The sequence below is a fragment of the Artibeus jamaicensis genome, unplaced genomic scaffold, assembly GCF_021234435.1.
Source record: "Artibeus jamaicensis isolate MK-2021 breed Jamaican fruit bat unplaced genomic scaffold, CSHL_Jam_final scaffold_1283, whole genome shotgun sequence".
Lineage (NCBI taxonomy): Eukaryota > Metazoa > Chordata > Mammalia > Chiroptera > Phyllostomidae > Artibeus > Artibeus jamaicensis.
The window spans coordinates 2,290,447-2,308,270 of NW_026522028.1; the positions used below are offsets into that span (position 1 = coordinate 2,290,447).

Consider the following 17,824-nt stretch of genomic DNA (forward strand, 5'->3'; position numbering starts at 1 on the left):
TATAATGTTGATAATAATTAACTCAGCACCTACCATAGGTTACACTGCTAATGCTTAGCATACTTAATCTCTGTTAATAATTTTAGGATTAGGTATTTCTTTTCCCCTATTCTCAGTGAAGAAATAGGTTCAAAAATGTTAAGTACTTCCCCCAGGGTTATCCGACTGGTAAGAGATGCAGAATCAGGATTTCAATCCAGGGCACCTATCTTCCTTAACCCAAGTGAGGATTCACAAGTAATCTTTACTTGGGTACACATAACATTTAGAGAAAGGAGCAGAATCAGCCTTGAATTTTGAATTCAGCTGCCGGTTGTGTGCTGCAGCTGGAATCCATCCTGTAACTCCAGTTACTCCGTCTCTTAGGAGCAACACCTGAAGGAAGTCAGCAGCTTGAGATGTCATAAAGACTACAAACTGATCAGTGCAGCATGATGGAACCGTAGCGCATGGTAAATGCTGTGCACATTTCCAGTAGAGTTGACCACACCATATTTCTTATTATGTGACTGATAGTGTTAGATAATATATGATAAGATTCTGGTAACTAGCATCTGGTTCTCCTGTAAGACTCCTTGAAATTAGAGGGGTTGTGTCTTCCTAAGTCTTTTATTGTCTGGCTTTGCAGATCTTTTTATGTCCTGCTGGGAGTTAGGATTATGTTTTTTTTCCCCTAAGGCCTTTAATACAAATGACAGAAAATTCCCAGTCTTTCATAACGCAGATTTTAAGTAACAGAATTCCCACTGATTGTATCATTAATGATGTTTCTTTTCTTATAGCTGCAAATAGCCACCTGTGAATGACTTCATGTGAAATGATAATTTTTTTCAGCGTCCTGCAACCCTATTGTATCTGTCAGCTATCTCTGCTTAGATGCTTGTATTTAGCAGCCTCCTCACCATTCTGTAACAAAGTGAGATGGCTAGAGGTATTGTGAGTCTGGATTTTGGCAGGAAAATTAATGTCCAGCTTAAATTACAAACTAAAGAGATGTTTTTTCATTCACAGAACCTTATCAATTTCAAACTACTCTTTGGCAAGAACAATTAACAGTATCACTGCCAAGAATTAATTTCACATGTATGATGACTTTTAGCAATTATATAATAAATTTTATAAAGAAAAAGAAGTTGATAACTTCATATTAACCCTTCATGAGCAAATGTTTTTATCCTTCAAATTATAATTTTCTTTATATACATGGTGTATTTAGGGATCAGCTACTAAGTCCTATCAATTCTCTCTTTAAATTATCTTGTAAATCTGTAGCCTCTCATATACCACCATTACTGCCTTAGCTGAGGACATAACTGTTCATGAATTGAATCTCAATCCCCAAATTTTCACTTTCCCTCCTTTGTTTTCTTTTTCTGTGATAACGTCTGACTTAAAATGCTATGTGACTTCTTTCTTTCCCTCTCCTACAATCCAGTCATTTCTTCACATTCCTGGATCTTTCTTTCACACTGACACCACCTTAGTCATCACTGCACACGGGTATCCATTCATTGCCTAACCTCCTAGGGGCCTGTCCTTCTCCAGTCCCTTCCACGTATAGTGTATCTTACATGCAAACAGGTGAAGGGGAGCTCTAAAATCCAAATCTGCTCTTGTCCCTGTCCCCCTGGTTTCCCCAGAGGTGGAACCTGAGACAAGGAATCAAGTGCAAGTACTTTATCTGGAAGGTAAAAGAAAGGATAATGAAAGTGAGAAAGGGAAGGGAAGGCAGCCAATAAAGAGTACATTATCAAACCAGTTCTCACTGTAAGCAGCTAGAGCTTAATCTTCCTGGAAAAAAGTCTGAAAACCACTGTAGAATACACACTTCAGGGTTATCTCACTGGAATGACTAGGGGCATGGGGGTGAGATTAATAAACCAAGTTCTGAGAATAACTGGGAGGGGCTGTTGATGATGAGCAGGAGATAGCAGTGTTAATTTCCCAGAATGCCAGGCCTGCCCAACAGTCAGGCAAAGAAGTGCAGGTATTGACAAGTGCAAGTCAGGTTGATATATGCCAGAGTGATGATGATGGGACTATGGACAGAGCACCAACAGCATCTGCAACTAAACTAACTTGTGAGGTGTCTTCCTATAGAAACCAGTTTATTATTTTCATGACACATTAAGCCTTTTGTAGCTTGAGCCAAACATCTCCATACAAATGTATTAGTCATTCCACCAATGTGAATTTTCCATAGGCACACCTTCTTATACCTCTCAGCTGCATACAAACTGCTGCTGCTTCTTAAAAGTCATCTCTCTCTTCTGACCAAGTCCTGTCTGTCCTTCAAGAACCAGTTCAACTGATGCTTCATCTCTAAAGCCTTTCCTCCTGTCCCCAGGCACCAGTGGTGCTTAGAATATTGTTAAAAGTCAGTAAATATGTGATGAGTGGCTTATAAGTGAACATACATACAGTGAGAAATATCAAAGGGCAAGACCCATGGCCAATCTAACTTACTCCCTTCCCCTTAAACACAGTGGGCATCCAATAAATGTTTGTCGAAACATTGAAATATCTCCTTTAAGAAAATATTGAACATTCCAATATGGAATATTTTGGGTATTTCAATATTGAAAACATTGAAGAACATCCCCATAAAGAAAACTAGCCATAGCAAAGGAATTATCACCTGTAATTTCTGCTCCTGCTCCTATCGGCACAATTTCATGGTCAGTAGTTTTGCTGCCTCTTTTTAAAAAAGTGAGATGGGGGGATTAAAATGAACCTCAAATTCCCTTCACATTCTAAAGTACTATAAAACTTCACATTTGTGGTCTCCGAATTACAGTGTAGAGATCACTACAGCCAGACCCTATTGATTGGTGGTAAAGTAAGACAGGGTGGTAGTATGGTGGTATTTTATTGAGTTCTCAGCCCTTTATGTTTGTTTCCTTTGCAGCATCTCCAGAAGACAGGGAGGCATTTTTGCTTGCATAGATGTATTTTATTAGGTGGAGAAATTTATTTGCAAGTTCAGGAATATATGTATTTGTTCTAAATTTTGCTATTGCATGCATTTCTCTCAGTGATTCCAAAGAGAGTAAAATAATTCACAGGCATAAAGCATTTTAGGATAATTTTCATCTGGCTACAACACAATTAAGTTTTATCTCTAAGAAAGCTGCTCCGGAGAGTATGCCAGTGGAGCCTAATGGAGTTATATTTCTACTTTTCCACTAGAGGAACATTAAGTTATTATATTATACCATGGAGGCCAAATAGTTGCTAAATAAAGCATACTGAAATGAATATTAAAAGCAGTCTAGCTAAACATCTCACTCCAGGGACTGGTAGGTTCACCAAAGAAGCTGTATAAGCCTTTTATAATATATCTCACATCAGTTACTACTTCTCTACTCAAACTCCTCTAGCAGCAGCTGCCCATCACACTTAGAATAAAATCCAGACCCCTGACCATAATTCACAGGTCCATGCCTGGCTGTCTTTTCCATCATCTCATGCCACTTACTCCCTCCCTTGTTCTCTGTATTGCAACCACAGCATGCTTACTGAGGTTTCACTTCACCCAGTGTGCTCCTGTGGCAGGAGCTTCGCACTGCCTCTGCCTTCCCCCCCATATTGGTCACTTCCCCCTCTATTGACCTATACCCCCCACTTCATTCAGGCCTGAGCTCTAATGTCTCCTCCCCAGAAATATCTTCTTTAACTCTCTAAGAGTATAGCACCCTGTCTTGTTTACTTATTTTCTTGTAGTTGTATGTCCCTGCACAATATCTGCCATATTCTGCATTTAGTTACAAGGAACTGCCTACCCATGATGGTAGCACTTTTGTTACCAATGTCTTAAACTGTATCATTTTAGAAACGTTCAGATATTTATTGATTGAATGAACTTGTGGAATAAGTAGATGCATTGTTATTCTTAATTCACATTCATATTTCAGTCCTATCCTGCCAAGATCAGTCACGATTTGACTACTGACCAGAGTATAGAAACCTTAAGGAGAAATACAGTTTTTTTTTTCAAATTTACTTAATAACTTTGGAATTTTTTTTCTCCTATAGCTCACAGTTGATAGTAATTGACTTCTTGTGAGTATTAAGATATCGAAAATGTGAAGACACCCTTTCAGCTACCCGAAAAGGTAGCTGAAAAGGTAGCTCTGCGTCTACACACAGAGGCAGCTGATATTTTTTAATTTATACACATTTAGTAGTTACTGGCTGAAAATATTATGGGTTATATAATATGCTATCAGTTTTCCTAACAATGATTTAACCCTTTTCTTTGAGATTTTTAAGTTACCAACAAAGTGTGATTTCTATTTCAGATGCTGAGTCTCCTTTTTTTATGGACCTATCCATAAAAAAGGAGACCTATCCATTCCATTTATCCATTCAGTTTCAATAGTAATGTGGAACTACTGACCTGCATGGTAAAAATGTCTAGAATTCTAGACATGTCTAGAATTATACCAGGTTCCAGAAAGGTCACCGACTCTTAGTTAGGGCTTCATAGAAAGTAATTATTTTGAGGAATCATGCCCTCCTCAATTTTCTGTACTTTATCAGTATTGTATCAGAGTTAACTGGTTATACAGACTTTCTAGGAACACTAATCATATTGATAATAATGATCTTTTACAGGTAGTGAGAACAGATGAGAGTAAGTTTTAAAGCACAAAATTCCAGTTTAATAAACATACTATCCACCTTATTACTCTTTTTAAAAATGTAATAAACTATATCTTTTATATTTTATCAAACTTTATTCTTCTACTTCTTACTTGTTTACATTTTCATTGTTGCACTTTTGGAATTTAACAGTACTTTTAGGGTGAGGTAAATAATAATAATTTGAACCATAAATGTACTTTCATATCAGGGGTTGGCAAACTTTTGAAAATTAGGGGCCAGCCCTGGCTGGCGTAGCTCAGTGGATTGAGCACGGGCCTGCGAACCAGAGTATCGCGGTTCGATTCCCAGTCAGGGCACATGCCTGGGTTGCAGGCCAGTTCCCCCCGGCAGGGGACGCATGAGAGGCAACCACACATTGATATTTCTCTCCCACTCTTTCTCCTTCCCTTCCCCTCTCTCGAAAAATAAATAAAGAAAATATTTAAGGAAAAAAAAAGAAAATTAGGGGCCAGATAGTAACTATTTAAGGCGTTGTGGGCCACATGGTTTTTACTGCAGTTCCTCGAGTACATGAATGAGTGCGCCCAGCTGTGTTTCAATAAAACTTTTTTCAAAAACAGCAGACCAGATTTGGTAGTTTGCCAACTCCTGTCACATAGTGCTGTGTCCCAGATATTTCAGGGAGGAGATTATCTGTTTCATATAGTAGAGAATGAGTCAGAGGTATCTCATAAATTCTATTGCAGTTAGTAAATTGATTTATAAAATGGAAGTGATATAATAGTTGACTAAAAGGAAGTTATGATTTCGAATGGAAGACATCATCTCTTTTGTAATCCCATGCCTCATATAAAAATATCCACAGAACAATACCACTTTATTTAGATATTTTAAAGCACTCCTTCCTGATTAATAGGCTCATTTTATTTTATTATCTATGACTCATCACATTTCCTCTTTAGCCCTAACTGAGAATGAACTAAGAATTGAGGGCTAAATTTTGTGCTCTATAGTAATAGCCATTATTACCTTAGGTTTTCCAGTGCTATTATTTCCCCTGCCTTCAACTTAATTCTTTTTCAAAAATGACTAAGGATTAAATGTATAAATGCTATCTGTTGTATGTAATAGAAAGGGTATAACTGAGTGTGGCTTCTTGACAAAGATGACTCTTGAACCCCCTTTTAAAGATGAGTGTGGACTGGATGAGAGAAAAAGGATGGAAATAGTTTAATCAAAATAGGACTTGCTGCAATATCAGACTGAGGTAGATGATATTGAGAAGCAACAATAACAAAAGCACATCTTGAATCACAAGTTGACCAGTTTCATAAATACAAATGAATTTGAACTCCCCAGTTCCCCAAGCATAAATAAATAGTAAGAGTTTTAGCCCATACTTAGAGTCACTATCCTTGGGGACCTATTTATAGGTTTTACGTAAGTGAACACTTAAACTTAACTAGCATCCCACTTGCTGTAATGCTAATAATTATATACAGGAGTGCTCAAAAGTAGGTTTACAGTTGTGAGTACATGAAACACAAGAGTTTATTCTTATATTATTTATTCATTATTGTGTTATTTATTTGTACAACTGTAAACCTCCTTTTGCTCACCCCTGTATGTGTACGTGATGGGAGAATAACTACTTAGTGTGCCCATATAAACTACTATATTGCAGTAATTATTTTGTCAAAAACTATGATGGTGATTTACTAATTATTAATAGAGTAATTCTTAGTATAGTGTGAAAATAGTGTTAAACAAAGAAAAATTATTACTATTTTAAAGTATATGCCATCTAGAATAATCAGTACTTCAAATGTTTTACCTTTTATGTTTATTTGGTTAAAATAATTCTTATACCTATGTGTGTTTATATGTTATATTATTTCCTATAAGTGCATTTTTCTAACTCTGATTTGCTTTTCTTTCAGTTGTTTTACAGGTTTGCAGCCTGGTGCTTTACCCCATCAAGTTCATTGAAACTGTGAGCTTGAAAATTTACCATGAGTTCAATTGGGGTTACGGCCTGGCATGGGGTGCAACTATATTCTCGTTTGGGGGTGCCATCCTCTATTGCCTGAACCCTAAGAACTACGAAGACTACTACTAGAACCAATAGTCTCAAAGTGGGGGAAAAACATCCAAGGATTACATCTGCATCTTTTCTAACTCACTATTTTCTAAAATACTTGTGAAGTGTGAAGCAGTTTGCTAAGTTGATTTAATATCTTTTGCCTTTTGGCTGTCAACATCATAACCAGCTTTTACATCCATTTTAGGGACCTGCACAAATTAAGAGAGCTGATTAGACATAGGCAAATGCTGCAAACTTCCAATATGTTCATGTCATTTTTCTTGACAAGTGAAGGGTATATATGGCAGCAACCATTGTGAGAAACTAGTTGGGAAGAGAAATGCCTGAATCTCCTATGGCCTGCAGGGGAACAGCTGGCATAAGCAACATTTAGAAGCCCCTTTGTGCTAACAAGGATTATACTGTTAGAGTCCTTATCACCTGCTTTTCCCACCCAGTGACTACATTGCCATTGGTTTTTTGCTTGAGTGAGCTCTTGAATAGTGAACTGCCCATCAGCATCTAATGGGAGTTCTGAATGTAAGTGGTTAACAGTACATATTCCATCTTCAAGAGTTCTCATTTTAATGGGAGGTTATGCTTTGGCAATCAGCATTTCCCTGGGAAGGGAGTCAAGACTTGGAGACAATGTGCTTTTCATTATGTGGTTAGAAATTGTACCTCAGCCATATCTAGAATGAGGAAAATTGGGAGTCTCTGCTTTCCCTGGGGCAACTAGAAAGAAACATGCATGAGTTGCTTTTGTCCTAAGTACCCGTTAAATCACTCACCAAACATTACAGTGAATAATTGTGCATATGTAACAAGCTTAAATACTTTTATAGATGGGCCATATATGGTAATAAGTTGTTCCCTAGTCCTACACTTGCATTTGCCTATCACACATAAGATTAATATTTGCTCTAGTGGCGTGATTTGAACACTAACCTTGTATACGTTGTTAAGAGGTTTAGATCGGTATGCACACTTATTTACCGTACAAAAGTACACATTAAAGCTTTTGCTCTATGTTCTCTACTGTTTCACTGGAAAGTTTCAATAGAATTGTATAAGAAGAAAAATTGAAATGGTATTAATCTGAAAGTTCATGATTCTTCTGTAAGCACCGTAGTTCAAAAGAGTAGCAATTAGGATGATTATTTTGTTTAAAATAGAAGGCTGCTTTTTTTCAATGTCTTTACTAAAAATACAGGAGTAGTGATAGAGTATATAAATGTCTAAATGTCTCAGTAGAGGAGTGGAATTCATCTGGTTATCACCTGGTCCTCTGATGTTAAATAATGGGCTAACTGATTTGTGCACAAAATTATGATGGGTTTATGTTAAGAGAATCATTTGTTGACTGTTCAAATGGAAGGAAATACCAATAATAGGGGATAAGTGTGCAATTAACTTCACACTGCAAACTTGTCCATCCTGTTTAATATACAAATTTGGATAGTTTAATTATAAACGTATTTTTATATCAAATATACAGTTCTAATATAAAACTTATAAATAATTATTTTTGTTAACAAAGACACTAAAACAGTATGTCCTGGTTTTGGCCCTCTCGCAGAAAGAAGCATTGGAAAAATCGTTTAAAACATACCTATGTTCTCTTCTATTGTAAAATTTGTTAAGAGCAGTACCACATCAATAGTATTTAATAATTTACTTTACCTCCTGAAGCAGAGGTCCGCTTTCAGCTTGTCTTAAAAACTGTTGCCAAAACAACAGAAAAAATGCCATATTTTATTATTCAAATGCTTAAAAAATCTCTTATCTTCTGACTTTTCTATAGACTCACAAAGTAAATATGAAGTACCAGGCTTATTCTTATTTTATCAGCGACAGGAAAAAAGTGATTAAATACATTCTAGAGAGAAACCTTTATAAAAATGTATGTTTCTATGTAGAATCCTAAGAAACTGTGAGTGAAAATTTTCCAGAAAGATGTTAGTATTATAGAATCTTTTGAAGCAATTTTCTTGAGAAATATACATAGCAAAATCTGGGCCAGACTGTCTCGCAGTTAATTACATACTGTCAGAGCAGCATGAGAAATACGATATTTGTTGGAAAGGGATTTTTGGCTACTAAGCCCTCTCTATTGTGAGAGAACCTCTTTATTCCTGAATAATGAAAGAACAGTACTTTGGTGCTGACATCAATGAGGCACTTTTCTTAGTCCTAGTAGAGGACGCAGTGTGCTGTTGGAATATCACATCTCAAGTCTTCTTTCTCAAGTTTCCATTCTTTGTCAATATGACAAGACTATGTTATCAGCTAAGGCACACAATTTGCAGTTTACTAAAAAGTCGATTTCTTATATAACCTTTCCCCTTCCCAGTGAAAAGTCCTATGCTATATTTCTAATTTCTACCATCACTAATGTTTGGAAGTGTTTCATCATTACTAACAAGCTCAGTACATGAGTTGTTGTTGTTCATCTGAAATACTGTTTTGTCTTTCAGAGTAAACACAAGTGAATTTTCACCTGCATTAACACTATGTCTTTGCAGCTTTAGGTTTGTTTGATGTTGTCTTACAAGCAAAACTGTTAACTATAAACCCATTGTTTATCTTAGAGAAAGAGATACACATATAGCAAAAAGTACTCAGCAGGGCTAGTTATTTGGATTTCTTGCACAACTATTTAGCTTTTTGTAAGTTCAACATGTAAATTTTAAAGAAAAAAATAGAGAGACCTATGTGTTTGACATATAAATGATATATATGGATTAGCATGTACCTGTATATTAAACATGCAAATGAACTGACTGGTAAGTGACATCTAATTGTATGGCTAGCAATGTAATTTATTCAGACGGTATTTTTGTTCAGAGCAGCGCACACTAACCTATGCCTCTGTGTCCTCTTTAATGCCTAAAACTGTGCCTAGAAATTTCATCTGTCTTAAAAATAAAATATACTTCATGCTGTTTATGCGATTAGTTTCTCTACTGCTATTCTATATTTATTATTTAAAAATATATGACATGTTTATGACTTAAATATCAATTCATGGTATACAGGTTATTTTTTCTAACAGTCCTCTGGGGGAACCCTGTTTATCACTCCAGTGGTTTTGAGTTTGCAGTTTCAGGATGAGTTCTTCATTTCATGATTTTTGTAGCTGACACGAAGTTATCTATGTGGAAAAAAGAAAAATAAAAGTGGTTTCACTGCTGTGGTTTGACTCTGTGTCTTCTTTACTGTGTGGACCCTCTAAAAGTTTCCCAAATTGCATGTATTCAGTTCATTTTGTCCTTTATGTATCATTTTGAAAACACAGCTTAATATGACATGCTCATTTTGTGTCCAACTCCTTTAAAAACTACATTTTATTTCCAATTCTCAAGATTCTCTCTTCTGTACCTGAGTCATCTGAACAATAAAAGAAGGGAAATGCCTTTTTAAACTTTCTATTTTAAGGGAAAGAAGAGGTGTGTGCTATCGTTTCCCTACTCCCTCATCACACAATAAGAAACAGCAGTAGTGAAAGTGTTTTTGTTTAGTTTTCAGTGTTTGCAAGGTATGTTAAAGCAGGCTTTCCTGCATCATGTCTATGTTTTAGAGAGGCACTCTAAATTTGCAGTATACACATGCATGTGTGTTCGTGTATATGTAAATAAATTCATAACTTTAAAAGTCAAAATTTCCCACCACCCTCTGTGCATATAAAATTGTGAGCACACTTGGAAGGAAACTTAAATTAGACAATGAAATTAACTTGTGTGGTTTTCAGAAAATTTTCTTAAGGTTATAATAAGACCACACATGATTGAGCAACTTTCCTGTCAGTAAATCAGTTTGAACATAAAATATATTTTTGTCACAAACATCTATCCATTCATGTCTCATAAACCCTCAAATTTTAATAGGTTCACAGTATATTTTTCTGCTAAAAGTGTAAATTACCTGCCAGTTACGGCATATTTAACATCAAACTTTCAAAAGTATACTTAAAAGTTACAAATTCTCAAATTTTTGCAAGTTTTCTATCATAATTTTCTGTTTCAATGGCCTTATTCTAATTTGACAGAGTAGCACATTATTCACTTGATGTATTATATTTTCAGCATAAAATACTTTCATTTTTATACAGAATTCTCATGAGCAGAACACCTTTACAAACGTCCTGCTTGGTAATTATCCATGACCCAGTTAACCTGAATTTGGAAGATATGGAGTCATAACTTCACTAGGATTTGACAAAGGAAAATACTCTGCCCTCAGAGATTTCATTGTAAACATGAAACAGGAAAGCATTTTCAATTTGCTTTGTCATAATGGCAATGTAGCCCGTTCGCAGTCTGTGTTATTAAGTTAGGCCCATATTATGTCAACGTAGTGTTCCATTGTGATGGTTTCTAAGTAACTTTGGTTAGAAAATAACTTGATAGTGAAATTATTTTGTATTCCATAGCATAATCCACTGAATACCTGGATTTATAATTTAGCAAATTTTCATGTTGTGACCTGTTAATAGCTTTTCAGAAGTGCAAACCAAAAAAGAGCAAATAAAGATTTGAATTAAGTACTTAGTATTTTCACAGGAAGCACTGATTTATTTGAATAATTTAACTTCTATTCAAGTATTAGAACATGGTCTCATAGCTACTAATGTCAGGGTTCAAATGAAACTAACAAGACTCCATGTAATAAAATGCCAACAGTTTTTTCCTATATAAGGCCAGGTTTTCAGACTGGGAAGTCCTCATATTTATTTTTAACAACCACTAAATGTTGCTGTGAGCAGAGGGTTCATGTATCTATACATGGAAAAATTTTGAAGAGTCACCAGCTAGGTGACTCACATTTATATTCCAGCGGTAAGTCTAATGGTCCCAAAGTATAACTAAGAGAACAGGAGCTGAACTGTTCAAGTGGAAAGGATAATGTGTGGTGTTTCTAAGCCAAGATTAACAGCACACAAAGAATGGTGTTCTTTGTAAAACTAAAGCTGTGTTGAGTGGTTCACCAGAGAAACTCAGTTTTGGCAAGCAATTATTTCCAAGTTGAATGACTTCATATGAATAATGATTATAAAAGAAGCTTAGAACGAGTACTGGAAAATCATGTCATCAAAGCAGCAAAAATCTTGAATACTTTGATTTCTGCATGTGACAAAGATTCATGAAAAAATAGTATCTAACCAATTTATATTACACATAGACTAATTTTGGCATGTGTGGGGATGTGTCTGGATGACCCAAAGGCATTTCTCATACTACAGGAGAGACAGGCAGGGAGTTAAACCAAAAACATTACATATATGTGATAATGGTTCTGAAGACTTCCCATGGTTGCTTTGAATGTATGGTCATACAGGTAAGATAAGAAATGAACGTTATACAGCCTATTTAAATTTTTTTCTGGCTCCAGAGCCTGCCATCTTTATTATATTTCACTGCTTCTTCCATGTATGCACTGCCCACTCCCCCAAGAAAATAACAAAGGAACTTAAATTTATAGATTTGCAGTCACTGGGTAACAATTACCAATAGAAAGCTTTTTATTTGGGAGGGGGCCCTGTTGGAGAGAGAGAGAAGCAAGAGTTTTCATAGGTAAATGGAAGGAGCACACACAGCCTATTTAGTTTTTTTAGTGTAAAGAGTTCACAAGGAAGAGTTCAAAGAAATTGTTTTATACCTGCACAGAAGACATTTAAAAATATGCATGAGATTGAAGGCTTAAATGGAGGAGAAACGCTCCTTTACTGTGCTTTAACCAAAAAGACAGGCAACCTCTCTCAGGCAAACTTCTGTATCAAAGTGGCTTTGGCGAGTAAGGCCTCCTTTGTGGCCATATCACAGCTCAGTAGCAATGTAACAACTAACATCAAGAACATGTTTTAGAATTTTTAACTTTTGTGTAATTCTAGCTATTATGGTTGTGTTAATTGTTTGAATTGTGGTGGGTCTGAAAGAAACAAAATAGCTCTGGCTGGTGTAGTTCAGTGGATTGAACACAGGCTTGCAAACCAAAGGATCACGGTTTGATTCCCCGTCAAGGCACATGCCTGGGTTGCAGGCCAGTTCCCTGCAGGGGACACACAAGAGGCAACCATACATTGATATTTCTCTCCCTCTCTCCTTCCCTTCCCCTCTAAAAATAAATAAAATCTTTTAAAAAAAGGAACAAAATAAATTATAATAAAACAGTTAAAATGTTTATGATCGTGACAAGTATTTTTTCATTCAACTCTAAGCTGTGAGTGCTGGTTACTGTTAGAGGAAGTTTGGCATAAATTGGACATAGAAATCCTTATGTGGGCATAATATTTCATGTAAAATTCCCAGTTATATTTTCTGATGACCTTGATATTTCTAAGTGTTTCTTAAGCAGAATTTTCGAAAAATCCATTCCCAACTTCCGCCAAGATGGAGGCATAGGTGGATGTGCCGTGACTTCTCATACAACCAAGTTTAGAGACAACTAAATATTAGCAACAGAAAACACAGCCAGAACATGGAAAATTGAACTTTTCGGAAGTCCGTTAACAACAAATTCTTCAGCCTGACAGGTAAGGGGAGAAACCAGCGGCTGGTGAAACGGGGTTGCACAGGAAAACTCAGTCAGACGGTCTCAGGTGCGCGGAATCCATACACGCGGAATCCAGGCGCAAGGTTGGACCTAGTGAGCGACGGAGCGAGCAACCAGGTGAGCGACCGCGGGGGAGACAGCGGGGCAGCGGGGCTGCGTGTTGACTGTGGTCGCGCATTTGTGCGTGGGTGGACAGGCGAGGAAGTGGGCGGTTGGACCGGAGCCATTTCCCTGCTCTGACCCCACCTCCACATACAGCGTCATAACCCAGCGACTCTGAGTGGCCCGGCCCAGGTGAACCACCTAAGCCTCTGCTCCTCACCCAGCAGCACGAAACAGCAGAGGGGGTCACCATTTCCCGGCTCTGACCACGCCCCCACATTCAGCATCACAACCCAGCGACCTGGGAGTCCAAGGCACCGCTTCTCACACTTAAAGGGCCAGAACAGACCAAAAATGTCGCAAGAATATCTCAAAGCCCCAGAGCCCATAGATCTAAGCGATGAAGAAATAGCAAAACTCTCAGGTGCACAGTTTAAAACACTGGTCATCAGGATCCTCACAGAACTGGTTGATTATACCGACAAATTAGACAAATATATGAAGGCAAAACTAATTGAAATGAACGGAATTGCACAGGACACCAATAGCAATGAAAAGGAAACTGGGACTCAGATCAATGGAGTAGACCAGAAGAAAGCAAATAATGGCCAAACAGAAAAGAGTTAAGAAGCAAGAATTCAAAGAAATGAGGAGAGTCTTAGGAACCTCCAGGACATCTTTAAACGCTCCAACATCCGAATTATAGGGGTACCAGAAGGGGGAAAGGCACAGCCACCAGTGGAAAACTTATTTGAACAAAAAATAAAGGAGAATTTCCCCAATCTGGCAAAGGAAATAGACTTCCAGAAAATCCAGGAAGCTCAGAGAGTCCCAAAGAAGTTGGACCCAAGAAGGAACACACCAAGGCACATCATCATTACATTAGCTAAGATTAAAATGAAGGAGAGAATCCTAGAAGCAGCAAGAGCTAAGGGGACAGTCACCTAAAAAGGAGTCCCCATCAGACTGTCAGCAGATTTCTCAAAAGAGACCTTACAGGCAAGAAGGGGCTGGAAAGAGGTATTCCAAGTCATGAAATCCAAAGACCTACAACCAAGATTGCTCTATCCAGCAAAACTTTCATTTAGAATGGAAGGACAGATAAGGTGCTTCTCAGATAAGATCAAATTCAAGGAGTTCATCATCACCAAGCCCTTATTATATGAAATGTTAAAGGGACTTATCGAAGAAAAAGAAGTTAAAGAAACATGAACAGTGAAAGGACAACAAACTCACAGTTATTAACAACCACACCTAAAACAAAAGCAAACTAAAAGGACAGCTAGATCAGGAGTGGAAACATACAAATGAAGATCTCAAGGAGGGTTAGCAACAGGGGAGTGGGAGGAGGAGAAGGGGGAGAAGGTACAGAAAATAAGTAGCATAGACAGTAGATAGAAAATAGATGGTGGGGCAAGAATAGCATGGGAAATATAGAATATAAAGGACTCGAGACACATGATCATAAACTAAAGGGGGGGTAATGATGGGGATGGGGGGGTAGGGTGGAGGGGAATGAAAGGGGGAATAGAACAACTGTAACAGCATAATCAATAAAAAAATTAAAAAAAAAAGAAAAATCCATTCCCAGAATATTTTTTTGCAAACCTCAATATTTAGCGCATTTCTTTCCAGCCAGCTTTCAGGACATGGAATTCTTTGAGTTATTGCTCCTCATATTTTCAATCATTGATAAAATTATTTTCTCCTAACTGTATCAGAGAGCAGATATACACAGTACATAGTTAGCCAAACATTTGACCTTTGGGAAGTTCAAGTATGATCCTAAACACATTTACGTCCTGCTGCTGCTGACTGCATGATATCTTTGATCAAGAAATGCTCTAAAATTTGAGGCAACAATTAAGACTTATGTCCATTCAAATGAGAAGCACTGTTTGGCTTCAGTTAGGCTTATTTTAATATGCTATTTCAATGGGTCAGGGACACATGTAATAATGCTGTTTTTCTAAAGTTAGGCTGGTTTTGATTTATTGGTATAAATATGCAAATTCCATGCATTTATATACTTTGAATGCTTTGCATATTTATCTACATTACAACAGCCACATTTTAGAATTATTTACAATGTATGGAAATACAAAGTTAAACTCAGTAAGGACTGAAGGGAATACCTACAAGGAAAAGGAGATTAAACAGTTTGAATCTTCAAGTTTTACCATTTAGTCATAACTGTAGTATAAAACTGTGCAGGTATGAGAGTAGAAACCTGTAAGTTTCATGTGATTGATTAGCTTTGGAGTCTGCTCCACAGTAGTGATTTTTCTGACAACCATAGAGGACTTGGCAGACAGCCATATTATTGCACGACATGACCCTGCACCCCTGGTCAGAGGTGATTACAGCTTGACGGTTGCTGCCTTAGGCTAGCTTCCTCTGTTTCTCTTGCCCATTAATTTGGAATTGGTCTCTGCATGTACTTAGTAATAAAATGCATAAACTGTGGAGTCGGGAGGGGGTGGTATGCAGGGATACGAAGGAAAACAGCAGAGGATAAAGAAATAGGTATTCAGAGAAAAGAAGTCAAGAGGGACTGTGTAAGGCCCAGAGGGAATGAAAGAGTGGGTGGTCCCAGATCCTACTAAGATCAAGCTGCCTTGTGTTCTGTGAAACACTCACGTGTCCTTCCAATATTTCCTGTTCTGATTATCCAGCTTTAGTTGGAACCAATATAACCTTTCGTTAGACAAAGCACCCTTCATTAAAGGGTTCAATATTCAGGTTGTACTAAATCTCTAAAATAGGACTGGGAAGTCTGTGAAGATTTCTTGACACATTTCCCATCTAACCCCGGGGTGCTCAACACTCAATTTTCTTGACAAAAATTCCTCCCAGTTGTCTCATTCACAGTAAAAGGGAACTAAGTAAAAATATTTTCATGTAAACTCTCCCTTCTGTATGTATATATTTTCCAAGATCTAAATCATATTCTAAGAAGGAATGATCAGTAATGATCAGATGGGATGAAAGCTGCCCTGGCATCTCTGAAGTCATTCATGGTAATCTCTCCCCAATCTAATATCTAGACTCCACTGGCAATTTACATTAGCCCATAAGAGTTGTTGTGCTGCACAGCTCTAGAGAGGGCCACTTGCAAGTGTTCGCCAAGAATGTTAGTGCTGTTTTAGGGTTCTTAGGATATAGTCTCAGCAATGGAATTGCTGGGTCATAAGGCAGGTCCATTTTTAGTTTTCTGAGAAAATCCCATACTGTTTTCCACAGTGGTTGTACCAGTCTGCAATCTTACCAACAGTGAACTAGGGTCCCCTTTTCCCCACAACCTCTCCAACACTTGTTGTTTGTTGCTTTGTTTATGATAGCCATCCTGACTGGTGTAAAGTGGTATCTCACTGTGGTTTTAATTTGCATCTCTCTGATAGCTAGCGATATTGAGCATCTCTTCATGTGTCTCTGGATGTTCTGTATGTCCTCCTTGGAGAAGTGTCTGTTCAAGTCCTTTTCTCATTTTCTAATTGGGTTACATGTCTTCTTAAAGTGGAGTTGTGTAAGTTCTTTGTATATTTTGGAGATTAAACCCTTGTCTGAGGTATCATTGGCAATTATGTTTTCCCATATAGTTGGTTGTCTTTTTATTTTAATACTATTTTCTTTAGCCATGCAGAATATTTTAATTTTGATGAGATCCCATTTGTTTATTCTTTCCTTTATGTCCCTTGCTCTAGGGGACATATCAGTAAAAAAGTTGCTGCATGAAATATCTGAGATTTTCTTGCCAATGTTCTCCTCTAGGATTTTAATGGTTTCGTGGCTTATATTTAATCCACCTTGAATTTATTTTATTGTATCGTGTAAGTCGGTGCTCAAGTTTCATTTTTTTGCACGTAGCTGTCCAGTTGTCCCAACACCATTTGTTGAAGAGGCTATTTTTAATCTATTTTATGTTACTGTCCCCTTTGTCAAATATTAATTGACTGTAGAGAGTTGGGTTTATTTCTGGACTCTCTGTTCTGTTCCATTGGTCTATGTGCCTGTTTTTATGCCAGTACCATGCTGTTTTGATTATGGCGGCCTTGTAATATAATTTGATTTCAGGTATTGTGATTCCTCCTACCTTGTTCTTATTTCTCAAAATAGTAGCTGATATTCGGGGTCATTTATGGTTCCATATAAATTTTTGAAGCGTTTGTTCTATATCTGTGAAGTATGTCATTGGTACTTTAATAGGTATTGCATTGAATCTGTATATTGCTTTGGGTAGCATGGACATTTTGATGATGTTAATTCTTCCAATCCGTGAACACAGTATATGTTTCCATTTGTTTGTGTCTTCCTTGATTTCTTTCTTCAGTGTTGTGTAGTTTTCTGCATACAGATCTTTTACCTCCTTGGTTAGGTTTATTACCAGATATTTTATTTTTGTTTTTGCTATATTGAATGGGATTTTTTCCTTGATTTCTGCTTCTGCTGATTTATTGTTAGTATATAAAAATGCCTTTG

At 37.1% G+C, this 17,824-nt stretch overlaps 1 protein-coding gene across 1 annotated transcript in view; it reads left to right on the top strand.

The window, feature by feature from the left end:
- TMEM47 (transmembrane protein 47) overlaps nt 1–9,884 on the top strand; it is a 29,867-nt gene extending 19,983 nt beyond the window's left edge. Inside the window, exon 3 of the mRNA XM_053655821.1 lies at nt 6,549–9,884. Coding sequence (XP_053511796.1) covers nt 6,549–6,727 — 179 coding nt within the window. The 3' untranslated portion in view covers nt 6,728–9,884. The remainder of the gene's footprint in view (nt 1–6,548) is intronic.
- The last annotated feature ends 7,940 nt before the right edge of the window (nt 9,885–17,824 follow it).